General features: G+C 32.6%; 3 protein-coding genes across 5 annotated transcripts; all 3 read left to right on the forward strand.

The window, feature by feature from the left end:
* Nucleotides 1-1,316: 1,316 nt before the first annotated feature.
* Nucleotides 1,317-12,919, forward strand: LOC126853203 (mucin-5AC-like). Its single transcript, XM_050598767.1, has 9 exons — nucleotides 1,317-1,967; nucleotides 6,113-6,246; nucleotides 6,461-6,809; nucleotides 7,199-7,397; nucleotides 7,619-7,944; nucleotides 8,241-8,556; nucleotides 8,897-9,417; nucleotides 9,594-10,257; nucleotides 11,645-12,919. The coding sequence occupies exons 1-9, from the start codon at nucleotides 1,945-1,947 to the stop codon at nucleotides 12,029-12,031; spliced, it is 2,919 nt and encodes a 972-aa protein (XP_050454724.1). The 5' UTR covers nucleotides 1,317-1,944; the 3' UTR covers nucleotides 12,032-12,919.
* A 1,085-nt stretch (nucleotides 12,920-14,004) lies between these two features.
* Nucleotides 14,005-20,193, forward strand: LOC126853207 (autophagy-related protein 9A). Of its 3 annotated transcripts, none has more exons than XM_050598782.1 (8): nucleotides 14,005-14,153; nucleotides 15,501-15,606; nucleotides 15,744-16,063; nucleotides 16,143-16,582; nucleotides 16,680-16,864; nucleotides 16,990-17,943; nucleotides 18,046-18,411; nucleotides 18,539-20,193. In XM_050598782.1, exons 2-8 carry the CDS (start codon nucleotides 15,556-15,558, stop codon nucleotides 18,689-18,691), a joined length of 2,469 nt encoding a protein of 822 aa, XP_050454739.1. In that variant the 5' UTR covers nucleotides 14,005-14,153; nucleotides 15,501-15,555; the 3' UTR covers nucleotides 18,692-20,193. The 3 variants fall into 3 exon arrangements, with proteins under 3 accessions (XP_050454739.1, XP_050454738.1, XP_050454740.1); XM_050598781.1 differs by having other exon boundaries at nucleotides 14,029-14,250; XM_050598783.1 differs by lacking the exon at nucleotides 14,005-14,153 and adding an exon at nucleotides 14,295-14,763.
* Nucleotides 20,194-20,497: 304 nt separating this feature from the next.
* Nucleotides 20,498-21,403, forward strand: LOC126852960 (uncharacterized). The gene is made up of 3 exons (XM_050598258.1): nucleotides 20,498-20,647; nucleotides 20,833-20,964; nucleotides 21,203-21,403. The coding sequence occupies exons 1-3, from the start codon at nucleotides 20,498-20,500 to the stop codon at nucleotides 21,401-21,403; spliced, it is 483 nt and encodes a 160-aa protein (XP_050454215.1).
* Nucleotides 21,404-21,565: the final 162 nt, after the last annotated feature.

Below are 21,565 nucleotides of genomic sequence, written 5' to 3' on the forward strand. Positions count from 1 at the left end.
CTAATTCTGTTGTCGTTCTAATTTTTCACTTTTCTATTACACGAGAAATACTTTGCGCTTAAGACATTTCACATTCATTTCATAAAGATATCCTTGAAAAAATAAAACAACCGTATCAATATATAACTGTTCGATATTCTCTGGCTCTCGGATTATCATAGCCTGGCCCGGTCCTAATGGATCGACATTCTTCTTACGCAATGGAAACACAGAGACCTTTACGACGCAGCTTCTGATTCTTGGCGCAAAGTTGGATATAATTTATACGGCTGTTGATTTCACTGGGCCTTGACACCTACGATGACGATGGACGTACACTAACTTTGTAAATTATTGTTAAAAAAATTTGCCAATTTGCGTGATTCTTCGCTAACGAGATTAATACGAATCAAATCTCGACGCTTATAAAAAAACAAGAATATTGTATGACAGATAAGTTTTAATCTAAAAATAAAGATAGAATTTGAAAGAAGCATATCTAAGCTAAAGGAAGGAAGTAAGAAAAAGATGTTGCAGCAGCTTATGCAATGGCTTCAATAAAGATTATCGATTCTTTATAGCGCGTTTCGCTCTTGATACTCTTGGCGGAATAACAGTCAAATCACGTTCTGCTAGTTGTGAAAAAGACGACAATTTATTTTGAAAAAGAAAAACTATTCTACATTTCACGGACTTGTGCTCTTCTTTCTTCGTTCTGTCATCTTTCTACAAGAGCATTGTTCCGGTGCGATCAGTTCCGTATTTCTAATGTGAAAACTACTTTTTCGATGCAGTTGATTCAAGCAAAAGTGCACGTTTCGAAAGCATTGTTTTAATCAAGATGTTTCACGAAGTCTCTCCACGCATAATTGGAGAAAAGTCTAAGTGAAAAAACGGTAAGATAAAATTGCATCATGTGTTAACTTTATAAAGGAAACAATTCAATTATTTTTTAAATAAAACATTATTCTTACATGTTTAGCGCGAAAATCTCAGTTTGTCAAAATTTCAATCATCATCATTTTCAATTCCTGGTTAAAGATAAAGCGAGATAATATACGAGATAATAAGATTTTTCAGTAAAAACTACTTGGCGAAGTTAGGTCGGACGAGAAAAGTCACATCGAAAGCTAAGTTGCCAGAGGGGCGAACGTGCAACCAGGATCTTCCCTGGATGACCTCCTGGTGTACAGACGGGAACTTATGCCAAGCTGAGTCGCGTCGAGTTCGACTACATGGTGTGTCCACTTTTCATAAGTTGGTGGGGTGTTCTCCAGGAGGATGTGGTGGGTGGCGGTATAAGTAGAGGCCTGCATTCGCCACTGTTCTCATACCCTCACCACGTCCTTCGGCTACCTCTTACTTTTACTTAATACCCCTTTTTCCATTTTTTTTTCTTTTTCTTTCTCTTTCTTTCTTTATCTCCCTCTCTCTCTCTCTCTCTCTCTCTCTCTTTCTGTCTCTCTCTCTCTCTGTCTGCCTTTCCCATACACGTGCACTCTCACTCGATCTTTCCTTCTCTCCGTCTGTCTCGGTACATTCGCCTCGCCGTTCGCTAGCTCGCTCGTTCGTTCGTTCGTTCATTCGTTCGTTTCGCGCCTCGTCGGCGAAGTCACGTCACAAAACTGTACATAGGTCACGTCCTGGAGAAACGGCTCAACCAGTGAACAGTTGAACGGATCAACGGCAAATCTGTTTGCGCCCGACGACTGGAGGACGAGTGTTGATCGCGATCGGTCGAAAAAAAAACAGAGATGATCGCGAGTGTCCGGTGACGATATATAAAATTGATAGTAATCGCAGAGAAAGTATATATATATATATATCAATATTGTCAAGAGAGTGCCGATAAGACCGGATAGCACGTACTGATTCGTCGAGGACTGTTTTGTTCTTGACGCCAGCTGTTCCACGGAAGCAAGACCAAGAAAGAGGAAGAGGAAGAGAAGAGTGTCTAGTGCAGACATGTGGCTCAAAAGCGTGTTTTTGTGAGTACTTTAATCTTCAATGCAGTTAATTCTTTGCATTTCTTCATTTATCCGGCACGACAAGACAGCAATTTTACTCTGATTTTTTACATTAATGATCACTCAAATAGACTGTAATAAGAACATGCTAATAAATGTCGAGAAAATTATTTCGCAACGTTTTTAACACTTATATCAATGTCAGTTTTTGCTACAACTTACGTACTCGAGAAGTAAGAAAGATCTTGTCTTCAAAACCTCTACTTTGAATTGTGATTAACGAGCAAATGAATATCGATAAAAGAAAGCTTTTTCATGGACAAGAGATATTACGCTTCTGAGTTACGAGAGAGTTATCATAGCGAAAGGTGCGCACAATCGACGACTCACTCTCTTATTAGATACAGCCGATTACAAAGTTTCATTCAGAAGAATGTATACGTATAATTTATTTGAGAGAAACTTTTAAACACATGTAGTGTTCTCAATTTTAAACTGTCAATCAAAAGTAGAAATTAGTTTAACTGAGAGAGAATCATAGTCTTATAATATCTAATTATATAAAAGTCAATATCTTTTAAATATGAAAAAGTACGATGCTTAATTATAAATATATTTAAAATATTAAATAAAATATTAAACAAATATAAAAAATATAATATATTTATTACTTTTATATATTCATATAAAGGTATCTATCTTTGTCTAAATTAAGAATAAATATAGATAATAATATAGATTTAGCATTAATATGTGTTCAATCGGTGATTTTAAATTATTAATCTTACTTTATTATAGAAAAAAATGCTATAAATAATAATAAAATAAAGACTAGTCGACACACTAGTTTTTGAAATTTACAGATTTTGAAAAGTTCTACTTATCAAAGATTTTCGGAAACAAGACATCATGAAGTAAAATAAGTAAGCAATAGTCAGACAATCATTTGCGTTTTGGATTCACATTACTTTCAAGTTTAGCGAGAGCGTCACAAATATATGAAATTACAGCGTTTTCTCAGCGAAACACGTTAGTTGCATTTCAGTTTCATAGTACTGTTTGTAATCTGCCATTGTTTGACACAAAAGAAAGCAATTCATTTAATTATAATGCATAACGGTATGTGTGAGGGAAAAAATTTCTTTCTATAATATATGTATATCTCTTTAACTAATTACAATTTTAAATAATTATATTATTACATGTCTTATACTTGTATGCGTAATGTAAAACATCACACAAAAAACTGATTGTGCAGGCAAATAGAAAGTTTAGGTCAACAGAACATTACATCTTGAAAAATTTATTATTTTTATCATTGCTATTTTTGTTGCAATATTTTTGCTAAGAAAAAAATTAACTGATATATATACAATAACTGATACGAATACTGATAACGTGTGTTACTAAAGCATCATCATCAATCTTAAAAATTAAATTAGAATATTTAAAAATTAATTAAATCATAATTGAGTTTCTAATTGATCTTTATGAGAAGATTTTGCACACACGTAGTAATGCTATAAAATTGTCACTTAATTTTCTAATGTAATTAAAATGTTGCATAAGAGGTAGATATTGTTTTCCTAATTTATGATAAATTAGATAAGAGCGAAAAAAATTGAAAGAAATCCTAAATTACTAAACTTTTGCATTCTTTTTTGATTAACATTCAGCAAATTTCTATATGAAGAATAGCATTTCCTAGATGACATAAAAAAAGTATTATTTATGAGTTAGTAATAGATTTTTGCGGTAATATTATGACTTATATAATGTTAGTGTCTCGTGCCACTGGAGATACCTACGCATGCAGTATGTTTATGCAGATATGCTTGTAAGCGAGACCGCTTTCTCCATATGGTTTCACGATAAATTCCAGCATGAAGCCTCCATCTTCAGTGTAAGATTGAGTTATGGAACATCTTGTTATATGTCCTTTGTCCCCTTCATTATCAAACTGGAAATTTTCGCTTACCTTACATCTCGCAAGAAAAGAATTTAATAATTCCAATACTCAAAATATTATAAAACTTGCATAAACATGAAATAGTATAATTAAAATCTATAATTATCTGTTTGAGCTAAAAACAATTCGGAAAAGTACAACAACTTTTTCGAATTTTTAATATTTTTCTTTATTGATTTGTGCAAAGATTTCTGGCAAAGATTAATTTTTTTTTTTAAATCTATGAATCATTCCACTTTTTGTATCAAGTAAATCAAGTAAATTCCCAAAAAAATTTTTTAAATTAAAGATTAAATGCCGATCAATTAAAAAGACTATTTATAGGTAACGATTGCAAAATTCCATTCAGTAATTTGTTTCAAATTGCTAATAAGATAAAAAGCCAAAATTATAGATTGCTGCAAAAAAAATTTTGAAACCACAAAAATTTTATATTCTTTAAGCAACAAAAAAAGCTATGAATAGGCTTAGAAATGCTAGTCAAGTACAACCACTTATTAATTCTATATTTGATTCGATCGTGCGCTATGAACGAAGGAGATAAAAAGAACGTGTTTTATAATTCGTTCTACTTTATTTGCAAATGTATTCTGGTTGTAAATTATTCCTGTACACCCCCCGGAAGATCATTCGAATGGAACGGTAAGTGCATTCAGCAGCGGTTTCCTGTCGTCGTATGTGTATTTCTCTACTCCATGAGTATAGTAAATTAATAACATAATAATAAACTCATATAACTAACATTAATGTAATTAAACCAAAATTTTTTCTTTTGGTGTCATTAATCAAAAAAAGATTTTATCAAAAAAATATAATGATATATATTAATTCTTCTTTTGTGCGATTTTTTTCAAAAAATGTTTTTACAAACTGCGTGATTTGCATTCTTTTAACATAAAAATGATATTATATTAAGACAAATTATAATTTGTGACGGTAAAAAGATGTAATATTAAAATCGCTCTTACAGTTTTACAAGAAATATGCGATATTAAGTCAAAGAAACCGCTTTTTTAAAATGTCAATTGTGATCACACGATAGCCTTGCACCGTCCATATATTATGCCAAAGAAAAAAAAAGTCCTGGATTTTTGTCTTAATTTTAAAAGCCGTTCTCCTGCATTCATAGAGGAAATTGATAGTTTTTTGCAAACCCAATATCATGAAATCAAAAGATTCTTGTTCTCTCATTGCTTTTTTTCGACCTTGTACAAAACTTGTTTTTCGAAGAAAGTTATAAAAACTTTTATTCATGCGGGGAAGAGAGAGAGAGAGAGAGAAACTTTTAGAAAATATTTTTAAAATGAGATTTTATCGATGTTATATGTCGTAATGGGAATGAATAAATGTTAATGTATTAAACTTTATCAACTTTAGGACGGTCTCGGTTATATCCGTAATCATCAATTTCGTAAACCTTGACAGAAAAGGGAACAAGGTCGTATGCTGGTATCCACAGAGGCATTAACATTGTACTTAATATTTTTCCTAATATAAATTAATAATAAAAAGTTTTTTTATAAAGAAAATATCAATTCTTTTTGTCTCAACAAAGTAAATATTTTATAAAATAAAAATAAGCTATTTTTTCACTTTCGCGTAAAGTTACAAAATTTTTTAGATTTCTGAAAGATTTTTATAAATAACACGTGAATTTCGTCTTAGTGTATATGAATTTTAATTTTGAAATAATAGAATCGAATGTAAGGAATATTGAATAGTTAAAAGAACCGGGCAAATTGGATTCAGCTTGCGATTCCGAGGATCACTTTCACCATATCAACTTTACATTAGCTATACACATTCCCCTGTTATTTACATTTTGCCTCTTTGCATCTCATATGTTTTATCACTTTCGCTAATAATGCGTCGTTATACTTTACAATGATATGATAATTCTATTTTATCATTTCTCCCTGTCTTTGTATTAATTATACATTTATACAATTTATATGTCAAAATTAATAGCAAAACTCTCAAATTTTCTTCATGTTAAATCAATTAAAAATTTTTATTTAATTTTAATAGATATTCAAAAAATTGTATTTATATATCGTAATATGGTTATACAAATTAAAAAAAAAAAATATTTGCTGCTATGGAAAACATTTGTAAAGTCTATAATTAAATATTTTGTGACATTTAAAAATAAACAGTATATATCTATTGTGACATATCCTTATATTAAAATTTACAGAATATATGGCGTCATTGCGTGCACGCTAGCTGATAATCCAGCGGATATCGTGCAGATATCCGGTGACAATTTGATTCGAGCAAAACATATTGCGGCAACAACGTATCAGCCTCCTCGAGCCGTTAAAATTGAAGGTGCCTATTGTGTATATTATTTAATTTAAAAAAAAAGTATATTAATTTATAAGTGTTCTCAAAAACGCGACAAAAATTAATTTAACAGACGAAAATCTACATTAATTTTGATGTAGATTTCTCAAATTTATGATATTCACAAGAAGTATCTTTAAATTTTATAAAATTTTCAGAATTTTGGACAAAAAAATCATAAGTTTTGATAAAATTTCAGAATTTGTGACATCACACAAATTACCGGGAAATATAGCAAAACCATTGGACGATGATGATGAATACTTTGACGAGAAAAAAGTCGCACTTAAAGACAATAAATACACTAAAAAAGTCATTCAAAAATTTGAAAATAATGAGAAAAAAGCTACACTCGAACCTGCCCGACGTTTAGACTCGACCGCGGATGACGATTTGGAAATTCTTACCACTAAAAGGCTAGCGCGAGTGGAGCTCGAAAATTTTAGCGACTCTGGAAAGGTTTTGCAGGACGAAAAAATAAAGAAAGTTGACTCTAAAAAGCTATCGTCAAGCGAACAAGATGAGGTTATTCCAGGAGTTTATATCAGGTAAAATATTTTTGGAACTCCCACGATTACAAATATTTTTATTAATGAAATGTATAAACACATGCGTTAAATATATATCTGATATATATAATTTAATAAACAATTAATTGACATTAGTACTATATCTTAATTCTGTGCGTGTTGTTCTTTGATAAACTTATTTGCATCTTTATGCACATTTAAAAGAAAAAATGTAAAAGATTTTAAGTAACTTTGTTTGAGAAACTTTTTTTTCTACAAAAAAAAATGTAGTATAACTACAATTAATTTTTTAGTGTAATTAGATAAGAGAGTATATTTCGAATAATTTTAATATAATAATAAATACGAAAATTTTGTAATTTTTTTTTTTTTTTGCTTTAATAATGACGCCGTATTTGCGTTTTTAGTGCAGAATATCCAACAACTATGCTACCTGTTTTGACAACTCCGCGTGAAGCACGTGGTAAAGACACCCCTTTCGATTTTGTTCCCGTAAACATTATTCGCGAAGATAGCAAAGATAGTTATGCGCATTTTTCGGATGCAAACTTTGGAGACTTGAGTGACGTGAGTCTGGTACCGGCTGGTACAAATTCTCGTATTCAGGTATATTATAAAATAATTATTTTTTCTCCTCTTATATATTTATATTTAATTTAGTAAAGTAAAATGCGATATGATGAGAGTTATCTTTATAAAACCTGTATAGCCCTATTTTCTCAGAAAACATTTCTTACGAATATAATTTGTATTTTCTTTTAAGCATTTAGCATTTTCATTTAATATTTGATTAAATTATATAACTTATTTTTTCTTTTACCTGATAGGTGAAGAAAGGACCAAATGGCAAGGACTATGAATACGAATATGTGTATTATTATTACGATGAGGAAGATGAAAACAAAGCAGGTACGGCAGGTTCAGCTGTGACGAATTCTTACGACATTCCTTCCAGAACAACCTCCGCACCTAGAAGAGGAGGCACTGTTAGCAACAGAAGTAAATACAATACCGTAGAGAGATCGAGTACTGTGGAGCCTAGTAACAACGAGGTCATACCGAATAAAAATGGCAATAGAGGCAGACAATTGGTTGAAACCGAAGATGTTGTCTCTGAGGAAAGGCTGCCCGCAAACACACGTTTTCCTCCAAGGTATATACATATATTACAATTAATACATATCTTTAGACATTTACATAACTCTCTAATTAATTATTAATTTTGTTATACAAAATTTTTGTGATTAATTTTTGATATTGTTATTGTTCAAAAAATAGTTTTGATATAGCAAAAATACTAATATTTTGTAACATAATGTAACATAAATTTTTATATTTTCTGTCTCTTTTATTTTTGCTCTTATTTAGCATTTTTATAAAAATTTATGAGAGAAAAAAGTCCCCATGTTTTGAGACAAGTAACAATATCTGATCGTTTTGTGTTAATAGATCACGATCGAATCACAATACAGGCACCACGGAATCTTCACGAGGCCGTAGTAATCGACCGCGTCCAGGTCTGGATTTGGTTGATTCCAGCAGCTTCCGGACTCATCAGGAAGGTCCTGAATTTCCACAAACTTTGCCAAAGGGACCCGTTAGATTTTTAGGTGTTACTCCTAATGAGAACAATGAAGAGAAACTATTAATTAGAAACCGTGGCAGACCACAGAGGGTTCAAGAGCCCGCTCCTGTCGAAGAAGTGATCGACGATGTACCGGCACCTGCTATTAAAAGACGTCCAAGCACCACGGCAGTACCTGAAGTACCTATAATTAAATAAATTAAAATTAATATTTTCATTATCTGTTTAACTGCGCAATGTTTTCTAAAAATTTAATCAATTTTTCTTTTTTCTAATAATCAAATATTTTAATAAAAATGTATCAAATTGATGAAATTGATAAAAATGGAAATATTAACATTTAAACAATTAAAATACAATGCAATCTGCAAAAAAAGATAGAATATCCTTCTTTTTCTCGATATTAAAAAATTAAAACAGCAATGTAATTTAATACACAAATATTTTATCAATTCATAATTTTATTTTATAATTAACACTATTATCTTTTTTCAAATTATAAAGATGAATAAATTTTTAGACCGAAGTTGAACTGAGCAGAGGTCAACCGCCACGTTCTGACGAGGAAGATGACAAAGAGAACGCCGCACCAGAGACACCTGATAACAAACACATATCTATAGAAGACAAAGTGCAAGAGTCGAGCGAAACAGATTCTTCCGATACTATTGTTGATACTACGGATAATCCAACGACGGAAAATTCGTCGATCATGGACAAAGTTGCTTTGGATCTTTACGCCTTCCTGCAACAAGGACAAAACAACTTGGTAGATGCATTCAACAGCGAATCTGGCGAAACGCAAGACAACACGACGATACCCGACGACGAGATCACAACCGATCTAACGACAACGACGGAACTTATAACCACTGTTGTTGCTGATTCTACCACGACGTCAACAACTACGACAACGACGACGGAACCGACAACTACATCGACTACGACCACAGAAGCATCGACCACCACCACTCAAATTCTAACAGGAAGAGGGAAATTCCGACGACCTGGAATCGGTGGTTCGGCTGTCTCGAGAAATCGGTACGCGCATATTTCATATTCACTCCTATAAATTTAATAAATTTTTTTTTACTTACTGAGAGCTAAGTATTCAAATCTATGTTTGCCTTTTTAGCATCGTAGACATTTTGCGCTAAAAATTTTTTTCTTATGCAATCTCCATTAAAAACAATAAGAATTACATTTACCTTTGTCAGCTTCAAATCCAACGGTGGCACTAGTACGAGCACCGAAGCGACCGCATCAGAACCGACCCAGAAAACCAGAGGACGTTTTGGAAGTGGCAGTTCAAATGGCAATGGATTCAAGCGACCTCGACCAGGCGGTAACCATAAACCTATCGAGGAGGATACCATACAGAAGGAGACATCCAGCTCGGTGAACGCGGAGAAACCAGTGTCCGGTCGAGGTAGATTCCGCGCACCTTCCGGCGGCAGAACCGCTGTGTCGACGACGACAATATCAACACCGTCGAACGGCGGCACTCCTGCGACGTCAAACGGCGCCGCCGCGGCTCGACCTGCCTTCAACAAGCTGAATATTAATCGAAGACGCGGACGACCGACCACGAGTGCGCCAGGAGGTGAGGATTCCCAGGAGGCGCCGCATTCCGAAACCGGCGCTCAGACCGTCAGTCAAATCGTGCCGGAAGCTACGACAAGCACCCCGAAGAACGCTGTGCGCGCGCGACTTCCCGGTGCGCCTGTAATCAGACCATCCGCCATCAGACCATCGGGTGGCAGAGTGAATTTGAGACAGAAACCGGGACAAGTGACTACCACGACAACGCTGGCGCCGGAAGCCGCCGAAGCTGCCGTCGAAGAACCGGCCGGAGAGGGAACCGAGGAGGAGACACATGAGGTTGGTACCTAAAATTAATATATATATGTTAGCACACACAATATATCATATTTTTTTCTATATACGATACTACTTCTTCGTATATTTTAAAAAGGAATTATCTTCTTATAGATTGTGTGATGATTTTTAATTAAGATACAATCTGTATATCTTTTTCTATAAATGCATCTTAAAGCTCAAAGTTTTTATTGCTTAAAAAAGAATTCTGTTTAATAAATTATCGTAAAACATATTTTGTTCTATAAGCAAAAAACAATCAGAAAATATATATTGTCTTGTAACTTTTCTTATTGTCATCACCCTTTTTATCATAATTAAAATTATTTTAAACTATTAGTAAATAAAAAAAAGAAACTAAAAATTTTTATTTTATCTTTATTATCTTGAAAATAACTCATTTTTTGATCAGATCAAAATATATATACCGATATTACTTAACAAATTACGCCTATTACAGAACAAACTGTATAATTATGCAAATATCGATCTATGAACGATTTCGCTCGTGCCTAAAGTAAGGTCAAATCTGCGATTCTACCTCGTGTGTATGTCGTGTATATGTGTGTATGGAACACTCGTGTCAAACCAGTTGCATACACTGCGAAATTAGGTACGAGGACACCGTGATGTCACTCTCGATAAAGTTCTCTCTCGGAATTTACTTTCACTGGATGGCCTTTCGAAATGTCATCAACTAACCGACAGAAAACGGTGAACACGATCGCTTTTCACCTTTCGACTTTACACGATCTCGCGAGGTCGTCGCAAATAACGAGTGCCGAGCATCAGTAATCGAGTGAGAGAACGAGATAGAAAATGAAAGTAAGAAAAGAAGGAAAAAGAAAGAGACGGAGAAGAGAGTGTCCAAAGAGATGATTTCGTAATATTTCTTTTAAATTGGCATTTCCCCGACATTTCTTTACGTTCCCGTAAAAATGCGAAATTCTTGCTTTGAGCAAAAAGGTTGTATCAAACACAAAGAATAAAATTATCTTTATTATAATAAATAAGTTTGTGCGGCTAAATTATAAAAATTACATGTTTGTATATCCTATAATTTTTTAGAAAGATATTATTAAACTTGAGGAATTGTCAAGTTCTTAGCCACTTATTGTTGCTATCAGCTGATATCATTTTAGAATAACTGAAAAATTTAAGAACAATTATAAAGTTTGAATCTTTATGATATTGTAATAATCAACTAACAAACATATGGATCTTATTGTTAGTATGTATAATTTGCGAGCTCCGAGCATCCAAGATAACTTATACGACAGAACTTAATCACATTAGAGTGTCATTCTTCATATATATTTTTAAAACAATTGACGTTGACTCCCTTTTTAAACCATTCAACAAAATAATAACTTTTTTTTTTGTTCTTTAGGCAGCAGCGGAAACCAGCCTGCCACCAGCGCGCTCAACCACATCGAATCCTTTGAACAAATTGCGAAATCGTAATCGGTTACAAGTGCATCCGAAAACGACGACAAAATCGCCGTTACCGCCGGCGATCAGAAGATCACCGCTACTACCGCGACGCAAGGTGACCGAAGCCGCGCCGGCACCTCAAACAAGTCAGGAGGATACATCGTCCGAAGAAGAGGTCACTTCTATCAGTGAGACAGAGCCGACCTCCGAGGCGACCTCCGTCGAGATCAACACGACAGCTAGCACGAAGCATGACGAGACACGCGGTTTAAGCGGTCTCCTGGCACCTCGACGTAGGATACCGGCGCGACGTCCGGGTCAGATAGTTCAGGTCCAGGCCTAGATCGCATAATCGCATGCAAATAAAGAGCAATTGCGTCTTGGACCACGAGATCGAGATTCAATTGTTCGCGAGGATAGACGATTTCCATGACTTATTAAAAAGAATGTAGATTACATATCCTGTAGAATTGAAGACACATCGAATATCGCGCTATCGAAAAGACAGATATTTAATTTTCTATTAATTTTCTAACGTTTTTTTTCTGACATATTTTTCTGATCAACAAGACGGACATATATGTGTTCGAATAAAGATGGCAAATGTATATAGCATCTACAACAATACTTACAATCGCTTACAATAGCGTCTTTTAATAAATTAAATTTATAATACAATTTTTTATCGCGTTTATATTAACAAAATGTCCATCATGTAATTAAAGATATGTGATGATGACATTATTATATGCTAATATAGCATGATGATATATTGTGTTAATTATGTGATCTAAAATATGAAAAGGTATAAGATATTGTCAAAATATTAATAAAATACTCTCCAAATATTTTTAAATATTTAATAATAATTTAACCTAATTATAAATTCATTTATTACTACAATAATTGCATTATATGAACAATACATTATCTACACGTGTGGGAATGACAACCATAATTATAATCCAATACAATAACGAGACAAATGAATGTTTCCAAGTCTCTTGATAGATATTGCTGTAACTGTATTGTATATTTAATTTGGCGAGTTTTTTATTTAATGATTAGCGTTCATTTACAAAGTTATCAAAGTACTATTCTTAATATATGCATCTACATATGCATATGAATAATATCCTCTTGGGGATGTATTTTTAAGATACTACTACTACTACTGTGTAATGTTCCAAGATACACTGTAAATATTGCAATTAAATGTATGTAAAGTTAATTGTGTTATATTTCTCTTTGGATTTACCTTGCCATAAAGCATAATATTTGCACATTGATATATTTCCTGTTGAGAGAATCAATAGAGTGAATAGAATAAAAAAATTATTTAGTAAATAAAAATTTATAATTTCCTGAATCACTATTATATGGATTCCATGAGGCAATAAAATAATCAATTTTTTTTATTTATATAAATATTTCAAATAAATGTAATACTAAATTTTATCTTTTATATCATGATCTCTGATAAATACGAACGTTGCGATCGCCAAATGAAATGTAGTTTAAATCGTCAAAGACTTATTTCGCTCCAAATGTCAAACGCTTCAAAACTTTTGTTGTGTCAAACAGAATACATTCCTGACTAATGAAATGATTCAAGATATTTGTAACGCCACTGACGACATACTATTAAAGACCGTCAGCTCTGAGTAAATTTTTGTGACCTGGTGGGCCCGGTGAGCTCGGAGATAATTGAAGATGTGTCGACATTACCGGCCGTTTGATTGCATCGAATTTAATTACACGATTTAATTCATACGCCCGTTATTTTAATTTATCCAACTATTGTTTCACTATTGAAAACACCAACGAGATATCATTAAAGACCAATGGTCCTATGGAATTTAATATCCAAGCGTTACACTGTAGATAAGTAAATTATTGCATTGTCGATAACAAAAATAAAATGTACAGTTGAAAGCAAATTGACCAATCACAATCGATAATTCCAAAAAGAAATGTGGTTGGTCAATTTGCTCCCGCCTAACGACATATGACTTTTATTATAGAACGGACTTTAATCTCATCGGTGGTAACGCCAATGTACATCCTATATGTAGAACGACCTATCGTTCAAATAATCAGCGCCGCTTACGGAACAATGATGAACTGCATGTGAAATGATGATAAATCGAATATAAAATTTTTAAATATAAAATTATTTTCATTTTAATACAACATGCATATGAGAGTTATATTCAAATTAATTCTAATATATCCTTGACATAATTTTTTCTTTAATCAGAAAAAAATGACGAATTGACAATAGATAGAAAAGTAGTACATTACCACTCCGCTGGCGTTGATTGTAAGTGGGCATCGAGCTGACATACATACATAGAGGAAATACTTGGTCAGCAAAGATGGTGAAACGCGGAAAGACACATGTTCAGTTTTAACGGTCCGATGTCAAAATTATCAGTGAATAATCGCACGCGGAAAGTCAATATGTAAGTGGGCATAATCACGCTTAACCAGCAACTACGAGTATATGCGCGTTAAAAAATTTGTTGTGGCGTTCGTCAGCTGTAGGATCGCGATTCGAAGGTACGCAAAGGCAGAATGCGCTTTGTTTATGGAGATCAGCTGTGTTTCCAAACATCACATATCACTCTTTCTGCTTCGCGCGCTCTGCTAGCGAGCGACTTTGCTATTTGCTATTTTCGTCGGATAAAGGTCAACCGAATGCTGAGGACAAAGCGACGAACGTCGCACGTATGACGTGTTGCATTCACGCGTCATTGTCCGTGTAGAGAATCCGAAAAGATTTCTGAAATGAAAAAGAAGAAGAGAACGAGAGACAAAGTGTATCTTCTTTAATCAACAACTTATGATTTTTGAACCTGTTTCTACATTTTCTTAAGAGAGCCTAGTCGACGAGCTTTCTTTTATGTCACATTATATCGCGTTTGAACATTTAGCTTTATCATTAAAAAATTGAGAAACTTTTATACATTTGGAGATGCTCCAATTCTAATACTGTACAAGTGCTTTTCACGTTTTATATGAATTGTATTGTCATGTGTGATCATTATTGGCTATTATATTTAGGAAAGAAAAGTAAGCACAAGAGACAAATATGTAGCATACATTGATGTAACATTAAAAAAAAATGTTCAAGGTGAAATGTACAACTTGATGAGTAATCAATTGAGCAATCAAAAAAGTTAATCCTATGATAAGATGTATAATAAAGGAAAATTTTGTGCAAGAGAATGATATATATTCAAATAGATTATATTTGGGATAGAGCAAATATGCAACATCATGTTGTATTTTTAATTTTGTAATGAAAAAAAATCAATTGATTCCAATGTTAGAACTTTGCTATTAAGAATCAATGCATAATATCTTTAATGAATATTTTTAAATTCAATCTATCAAATATACAATATTTTTCTTAATATCAAAAAAAGCAATTATATGTATACATTTATATATATTATATGATTATATTTCTTATATAAGATATGTTTAATATTTATTAAAATATTGAAGATATCTTATTACAATATTTTTTCTAAATAGTCAAGTTTTGATTATTATCCTGGTTCTATTTTTGTGTTATGTCTTATTATGACAAATATAATTGTTTATCTTATTATTAAGTTTAATAATTTATTAACATTGTCATGTCAAAACTATTGTTTATTATAAATATTTAATTTTATATGTAGAAATAACTTTTTAACATCATTAATAGCATAAATTTATACAATTATTTTGATATGGTGAAAAGCTACTCCAATTAAGAGTTATTATGTTTACTATGATTTAGTAACTCATTTGCATTCCAGATGCTTGTGGAGCAACCATCAACTGGTAGTTAAATAAACTTAATGACATGAAAGAATGAAACGAGAAACTGTCATTACCTGTATAGAGCCAAACCGAGCGCAAACGGTAAGATCTCATTAACTATGTAAATTTTATACTATTCCAATCCATTGTTTGTGTCTACCACAGTTGTGTCTACCACAGTTCTTTTCTTAATATATTATAATTATTAATATAATTATATAATATAATTGGATTTGTAGATGACGACGGTATTGGACGGTAACTACCAACGTATACACCCTTACGAAGGTCAAGAGGAGGATGCAGACAATGAAGAAGAACGTGAGGAGACGCCTCAAGAATCGGATGTCATAATCCATGTAGTGCCAGAAGGAAACAAAGCGCGATGGAATCACATTGAAGATCTGGACTCGTTCTTCACACGAATGTATCATTATCATCAGCAACATGGTTTTCTTTGTATGATGCTTCAAGAAGTTCTTGAATTACTTCAATTTTTTTTCGTAGTCGTCTTTGTTACCATCCTTTTTTACTGCATCGATTACAGCAAAATATATGAGTATGTTATAGTATTTTTTAAACTCTTGCAAATTATCTTTTGATATAATAAATATTTAATTGTCATGTTGTATTTTTAGTGGTGAAAATATTAGCGACGCCTTAATATGTGCAGGAGATTGTGTAAAATCAATCTCTTTATTTTATTGGAGTCTTCTTGTTGTCGCAGCTATTTTCTTTATTCTCCAATTTGTCAAAGTTTTCTACCACTTGATGCAGTTCTGGGAGATCAAAATGTTTTTCAACACAGCACTCAAAATTGCCGATAGTGAGTTAGACAATTTCACTTGGCATGAGATTCAAAAGCGAGTTATAGAAGTGCAAAAAGAGCAAGAAATGTGTATTCATAAAAGAGAACTTACAGAATTAGATATATATCATAGAATATTAAGACACAAAAATTATATGGTGGCTATGATCAATAAATCTCTTTTACCAGTTCGACTAAAATTCCCCATTATAGGAGAAGTTATCTTCTTGACACGGGGATTGAAATATAATATAGAATTATTATTATTTTGTAAGTATATCTCACAATGCAATGAGCAAATTTATATTCCTAAAGTTATATTCCCAAAAATAGAAAGAGAATTCATTTTGATTTTATTCTTTTCCAGGGGGACCATGGTCACCGTTTGAAAATAATTGGCATCTAAAGGAAGATTACAAAAAATTAAATAAAAGACAAGAATTAGCGCGATTATTGTCCAAACATATCTTATGGGTCGGTATCGCAAATTTCATCTTGTGTTTCCTTATTCTTCTGTGGCAGGTTCTCTATACGTTTTTCAATTATGCTGAGGTAAGTAATTATTTTTTCTAGTTATGAATATGTATACTCAATGAAAATTTTAGCGACATAATTACACTCTTTCCTCATTACAAACATTCTTTAGTATAAATAATATATTACAAAAATATTGATAGACCATCAAGCGAGAACCAAGCGTCTTGGCAATGCGCACGTGGTCTCTGTATGGTCGACTATATCTGCGTCACTTCAACGAACTCGATCATGAATTGAACGCCCGTCTCAGTCGCGCGTACCGTCCTGCTTCCAAATATATGAGCAGCTTTACGTCCCCAATAATGTCAGTACTCGCCAAGCAAATCGCATTCCTCAGTGGTAGCGTATTCGGGGTATTGTTGTTGATAACATTGTACCAGCCGATATTCTCGATAGACGTACTTGCTTGCATGACTATGGTAGGCATTGTAGCGACAGTCTCAAAGGCAGCAATACCCGACGAAAATCTGGTCTGGTGTCCCGAAACTCTTCTGACTGCTGTGCTGGCTCATACGCATTACAGTCCGGACAGTTGGCGGGGTACCGCTCATACACTGACTACTAGAGCCCAAGTGGCGCAGCTGTTCCAATACCGCGCAGTACATCTCCTGGAAGAGTTAATTTCTCCATTTGTTACAACGTACATTTTGTGCTTCCGTATGCGGCATCGAGCTTTAGAGATTGTAGACTTTTTTCGTAATTTCACCATCGAAGTTGCCGGAGTCGGCGATGTATGTAGCTTTGCCCAGATGGACGTGCGCAAACATGGCAACCCTATGTGGCAGACTGTAACGCACAGTCCTGCAGTTTCTCCATTGCAACAGGAGATTCGTGGCGCTGGATATGATAATCAGTATGGTGTCGATCCTGATAAGTACATGTCGATGTCGAATTATTATACCCAAGCGGAAGACGGCAAAACTGAACTGTCCCTTATACATTTCACCCTAACAAATCCTGAATGGAAACCACCGTCCCACGCAGAGAATTTTGTGACTGCTTTAAGAGAAAGAGCTAAAAAGGAAGCAACTACGGATCCTGATCCTTATAATAATCCGCTGATAGCCAGTTTAAATAGCTTGTCCAGTCTTGGTGTAAGTATTCGTTTTTTTTTCTCATATTTGTATAATTGAATAATTCTATTGCAGTTGTTTTTATGTTTTGCATATTATGCTTTCATATAATTTTTGTTACAGTATAAAGAACATGTGTCGAATATTATTCGAAGTACGATAAATCAAATGAGTGTACCCAGTATGAGCAAGATTTTTACGAATCAACCGAGCACATCAGCCACGTCAGTCGCCGTCGATCGATCATTTGGCGCAAAGTCTATTATACATCGAGGTGTAACCAAAAAGGAGGGTCCGTTGTACAATGAAAGAGGATTCCTGTACGATCTACAACAGGGAATATCGAATCAGTCACTAGGTGCTTCTGTATTTGGATCAGGCCACAATTACATCATCGAGACTCATACAGATCCATCTGTACCTGCGGAATTAACTGCTGCCGACATGTCTTTATCTACATTGTATCTGCATGAGCTTCATCATAGACAAGTAAGTATCTCAGTCGTATTAATGAAATATCGAGCAATATCAAGCTGCCTAAATGCAAAAATATGAGAAAAAATTACAAATCTTAATAAAAATACAGATATCAAATATAAAAATATCTAAATTCTAGGTAAGGAGAAGAGGCTATCAGGAAATGGCAACGAAAAGTATATGGCAGCGAAGTCCCGCTCAAGAACTAGCAGCACTTTCCGAAGTTAGGCAAGAAAAAGTACCACTCCTGTTGCATCAAGATTCTTCTTTAAGAAAAAACAGAGAATCTTAACACTACGCTTGAAAGTTCATTTAAATAGCGTAATAGATTCTCGCGCAATAATTTTAGCGGAATAAAGTGATCTTTACTTGTTTTATTATGACGGAAAAAATTTACAATTTATTTTATCATAAATAAGTAATAATCACAACACGTATGAGAATGATATCGTCTCTCTCTCGAGAAATGTTATGTAGAAAATTACGTCTTCTAAATATTCTTAATATTACATAGTGCAGAGAAAAGGATATAAGCTTCTTTCTCTTTTTTCTCTACATATGGCCAACGATTTAATAACGCCTACTCTTAATATCAAAGACCTATCTGAAAACTAATATTTTATATGTAAAACTTTCATACTTAACTACAATTATTTTATCTTATGTTTTGATGTAATTGCAGACTCTGCGTATAAAAAAACAATGATTTAAGAGATTGGACTAGTATAGCACAGTCTATATAAATATAGCGCGATAGAGATCTTTTAGAATTATGTTAAAAAAGATGCATAGGGTTCTTTAGTTCTTAAAATAAATTATATAATTTATCACTTCTAATACCGTACATGAGTACAGTGAGGAAATAAAAAAGAGAGAAGAAAAAAAGCCTTTAAATTTCAACTATTTTTTAAAAACAAGAGAAAGACAAAAATTTTTCTGACTAGGCTATACTGGCTTTTATGACAGTCTAACTTTTTAATTCAATGAAGTTTGTTATACTATTATTAAAAGTATTGGTATATCACATACACACACTCAAAATTTTGTTAAATAACGAATAGAATATTTCAAATTTAAAACGTAAAGATTAGTATAATATAGATAGAAAGTTAAGAAAGATAATTAATTCAACATTTTTATATTCAAATATGGGATAAAACATAATTTACATGTCTGATAATTTTAAAATGACCTCTCAATGCCACGATTCTCTAGTCATACGAAATTAATATCGCGCCGTAGCGTACTTCCCCTTTTTAGACGAAGTGGTTCTATTTATTTTTAACATTTTATTTTTATTGCTAGCTATTTTATATATATATATATATATATATATATATGTATATGTACATATATATGTACATATATAGATATATATGTACATATATGCATATATGACGGCGGCTGAATATTGATGGCTAGGGTAACTCGTAGAATTACATGTACATAAAATCGCGATATTTTCAAATGCCGCGATAACAATTATAATTGAAAGACAAGATAATCTTGTTAGATAAATCTTGTCCTTCGACATAATGGAGGTTGTTACAAAGTATATTAAGACAAATCTAGACTCTACTCTTTACTTATTCTTTGTTTATATATAACATTTAGTAACTTAATAAGAAATCGATGATTTGTAAGATAAATTAATAGGTAATAAATAATATTAAATAAGAAAATACATTTTTTGCTAAATCTTATATCGATGTGATTCTCATGAAATGAGAAATTAGTGCTGTAAGAAACTGTAATTATATCGCTATAACAAAAATAAATAAATTTCATAATAAACTTTGATTTCTAACTTTATTTTTACTATATCTATCATTCATATATTTCACTATCTATTCACATTAGTCATCAAGTTTTTTTAAAATGTTACCAATGAGAAAAAAATATAAAGGGCAAAAATATAGAAAAAAATAAAATTTTATAGTAAATATAATCATTGTAAAGAATGCTGCTTTTAAATACATCCTTGATTTTCAATCATTTGCATGGAAAGCTTTTGTTTTTTTTTTTTTTATAAGAATTGTGAATCGTGATAATTGCTGTATAAATATTTGAGAAAAATGACTAACGGCAAAATGCAAATATGAGCGCCTGCCAAGAAATTATATCGTCAACTGCTAAGTTGGTGGATGCTTCTAAATACAATCTGCGATGTAATCGCAATGTCAGTGAGAAAATGACAAAGAAGGACTTCATTTACGATATCCGTACGCCTGCACAGACCATGAGAAAGGTACACTTCGCGTCGATTGACGCGAAAGCCTTATTTTAGCGATTTACTTTCTCGGGATGTGAGTGAATAATCGATTTTAGAAAATTTAAATATATTAAAATTTTAAAGAAATTTGCACATCCACATTAATTACTTGTCAAAGCACACATTTTGATATGTCAAAACAAAATTTGTAATCTGTATAGTTCGAAATACAGAAACAACCTATCATTCTACCGATACAACTACGACGAAAACAGACTACTACTTCAAAAATGCCACAATACACAGTAATTTCCGAAAAACTGGACCGTGGTGGAAGTGGTGATGCGACTGTTGTAAGTAAACATTATTTATGAGAAAAGATTTCTTTCTTTCTTGTATTTCAATACTATTTAATTAATTGTGAGTAAAAAATAGAGAGAATAAAAAATATAAATTATATAAACTCTTATAAATGTTGCTTAATTTTTAACTAGAATAAAAAAAATTGTTTTCCGTTTTAATGTGAAATAAAAAAATATTGCTTCCTTGTAAAAATCAGAAACGGTATTTCATCGTCAAACTTTTTTTCAGATAAATGATCGACGTACTTTAGAATACAAATGTAATTTTTGTCACGAGCCAATCGCTACTTTATTTTCTCTATCCACTCATGTTAAATTTCATTGTCAAAGATATTGCAAGATATGTTACTGGATTCTATGTGATAACGAATCAATGGAGCAACATATCGACAATTATCATCGAATTGAACCGGAAATTATATATATATAACAAACTCTACTAATACTTAAAAATCTCGTTTAAGAAAACATCGTATTTATATTCTGAATGCGTATTTAAATACCAATTATAATTTAAGCAAAAAATAGAACAAATAAAATAAATAAACTTTTGAAAAAGATTATAATTTTTTGCTATATCTAGAGCATTCTG

Source organism: Cataglyphis hispanica, chromosome 11 (assembly GCF_021464435.1).
Source record: "Cataglyphis hispanica isolate Lineage 1 chromosome 11, ULB_Chis1_1.0, whole genome shotgun sequence".
Taxonomy (NCBI): domain Eukaryota; kingdom Metazoa; phylum Arthropoda; class Insecta; order Hymenoptera; family Formicidae; genus Cataglyphis; species Cataglyphis hispanica.

Excerpts from the sequence above, each read along its gene's own strand:
- LOC126853203 (XM_050598767.1), top strand. The coding sequence starts at position 1,945 with ATGTGGCTCAAAAGCGTGTTTTT. Across the intron at positions 7,398-7,618 it reads GTACAAATTCTCGTATTCAG|GTGAAGAAAGGACCAAATGG; the intron begins GTATATTATAAA and ends TTTACCTGATAG. Across the intron at positions 9,418-9,593 it reads TCGGCTGTCTCGAGAAATCG|CTTCAAATCCAACGGTGGCA; the intron begins GTACGCGCATAT and ends TACCTTTGTCAG.
- LOC126853207 (XM_050598782.1), top strand. The coding sequence starts at position 15,556 with ATGAAACGAGAAACTGTCATTACCTGTATAGAGCCAAACCGAGCGCAA. Across the intron at positions 15,607-15,743 it reads AGCCAAACCGAGCGCAAACG|ATGACGACGGTATTGGACGG; the intron begins GTAAGATCTCAT and ends TTGGATTTGTAG. Across the intron at positions 16,865-16,989 it reads CGTTTTTCAATTATGCTGAG|ACCATCAAGCGAGAACCAAG; the intron begins GTAAGTAATTAT and ends AAATATTGATAG.
- LOC126852960 (XM_050598258.1), top strand. The coding sequence starts at position 20,498 with ATGAGCGCCTGCCAAGAAATTATATCGTCAACTGCTAAGTTGGTGGAT. Across the intron at positions 20,648-20,832 it reads CTGCACAGACCATGAGAAAG|TTCGAAATACAGAAACAACC; the intron begins GTACACTTCGCG and ends TAATCTGTATAG. Across the intron at positions 20,965-21,202 it reads GAAGTGGTGATGCGACTGTT|ATAAATGATCGACGTACTTT; the intron begins GTAAGTAAACAT and ends ACTTTTTTTCAG.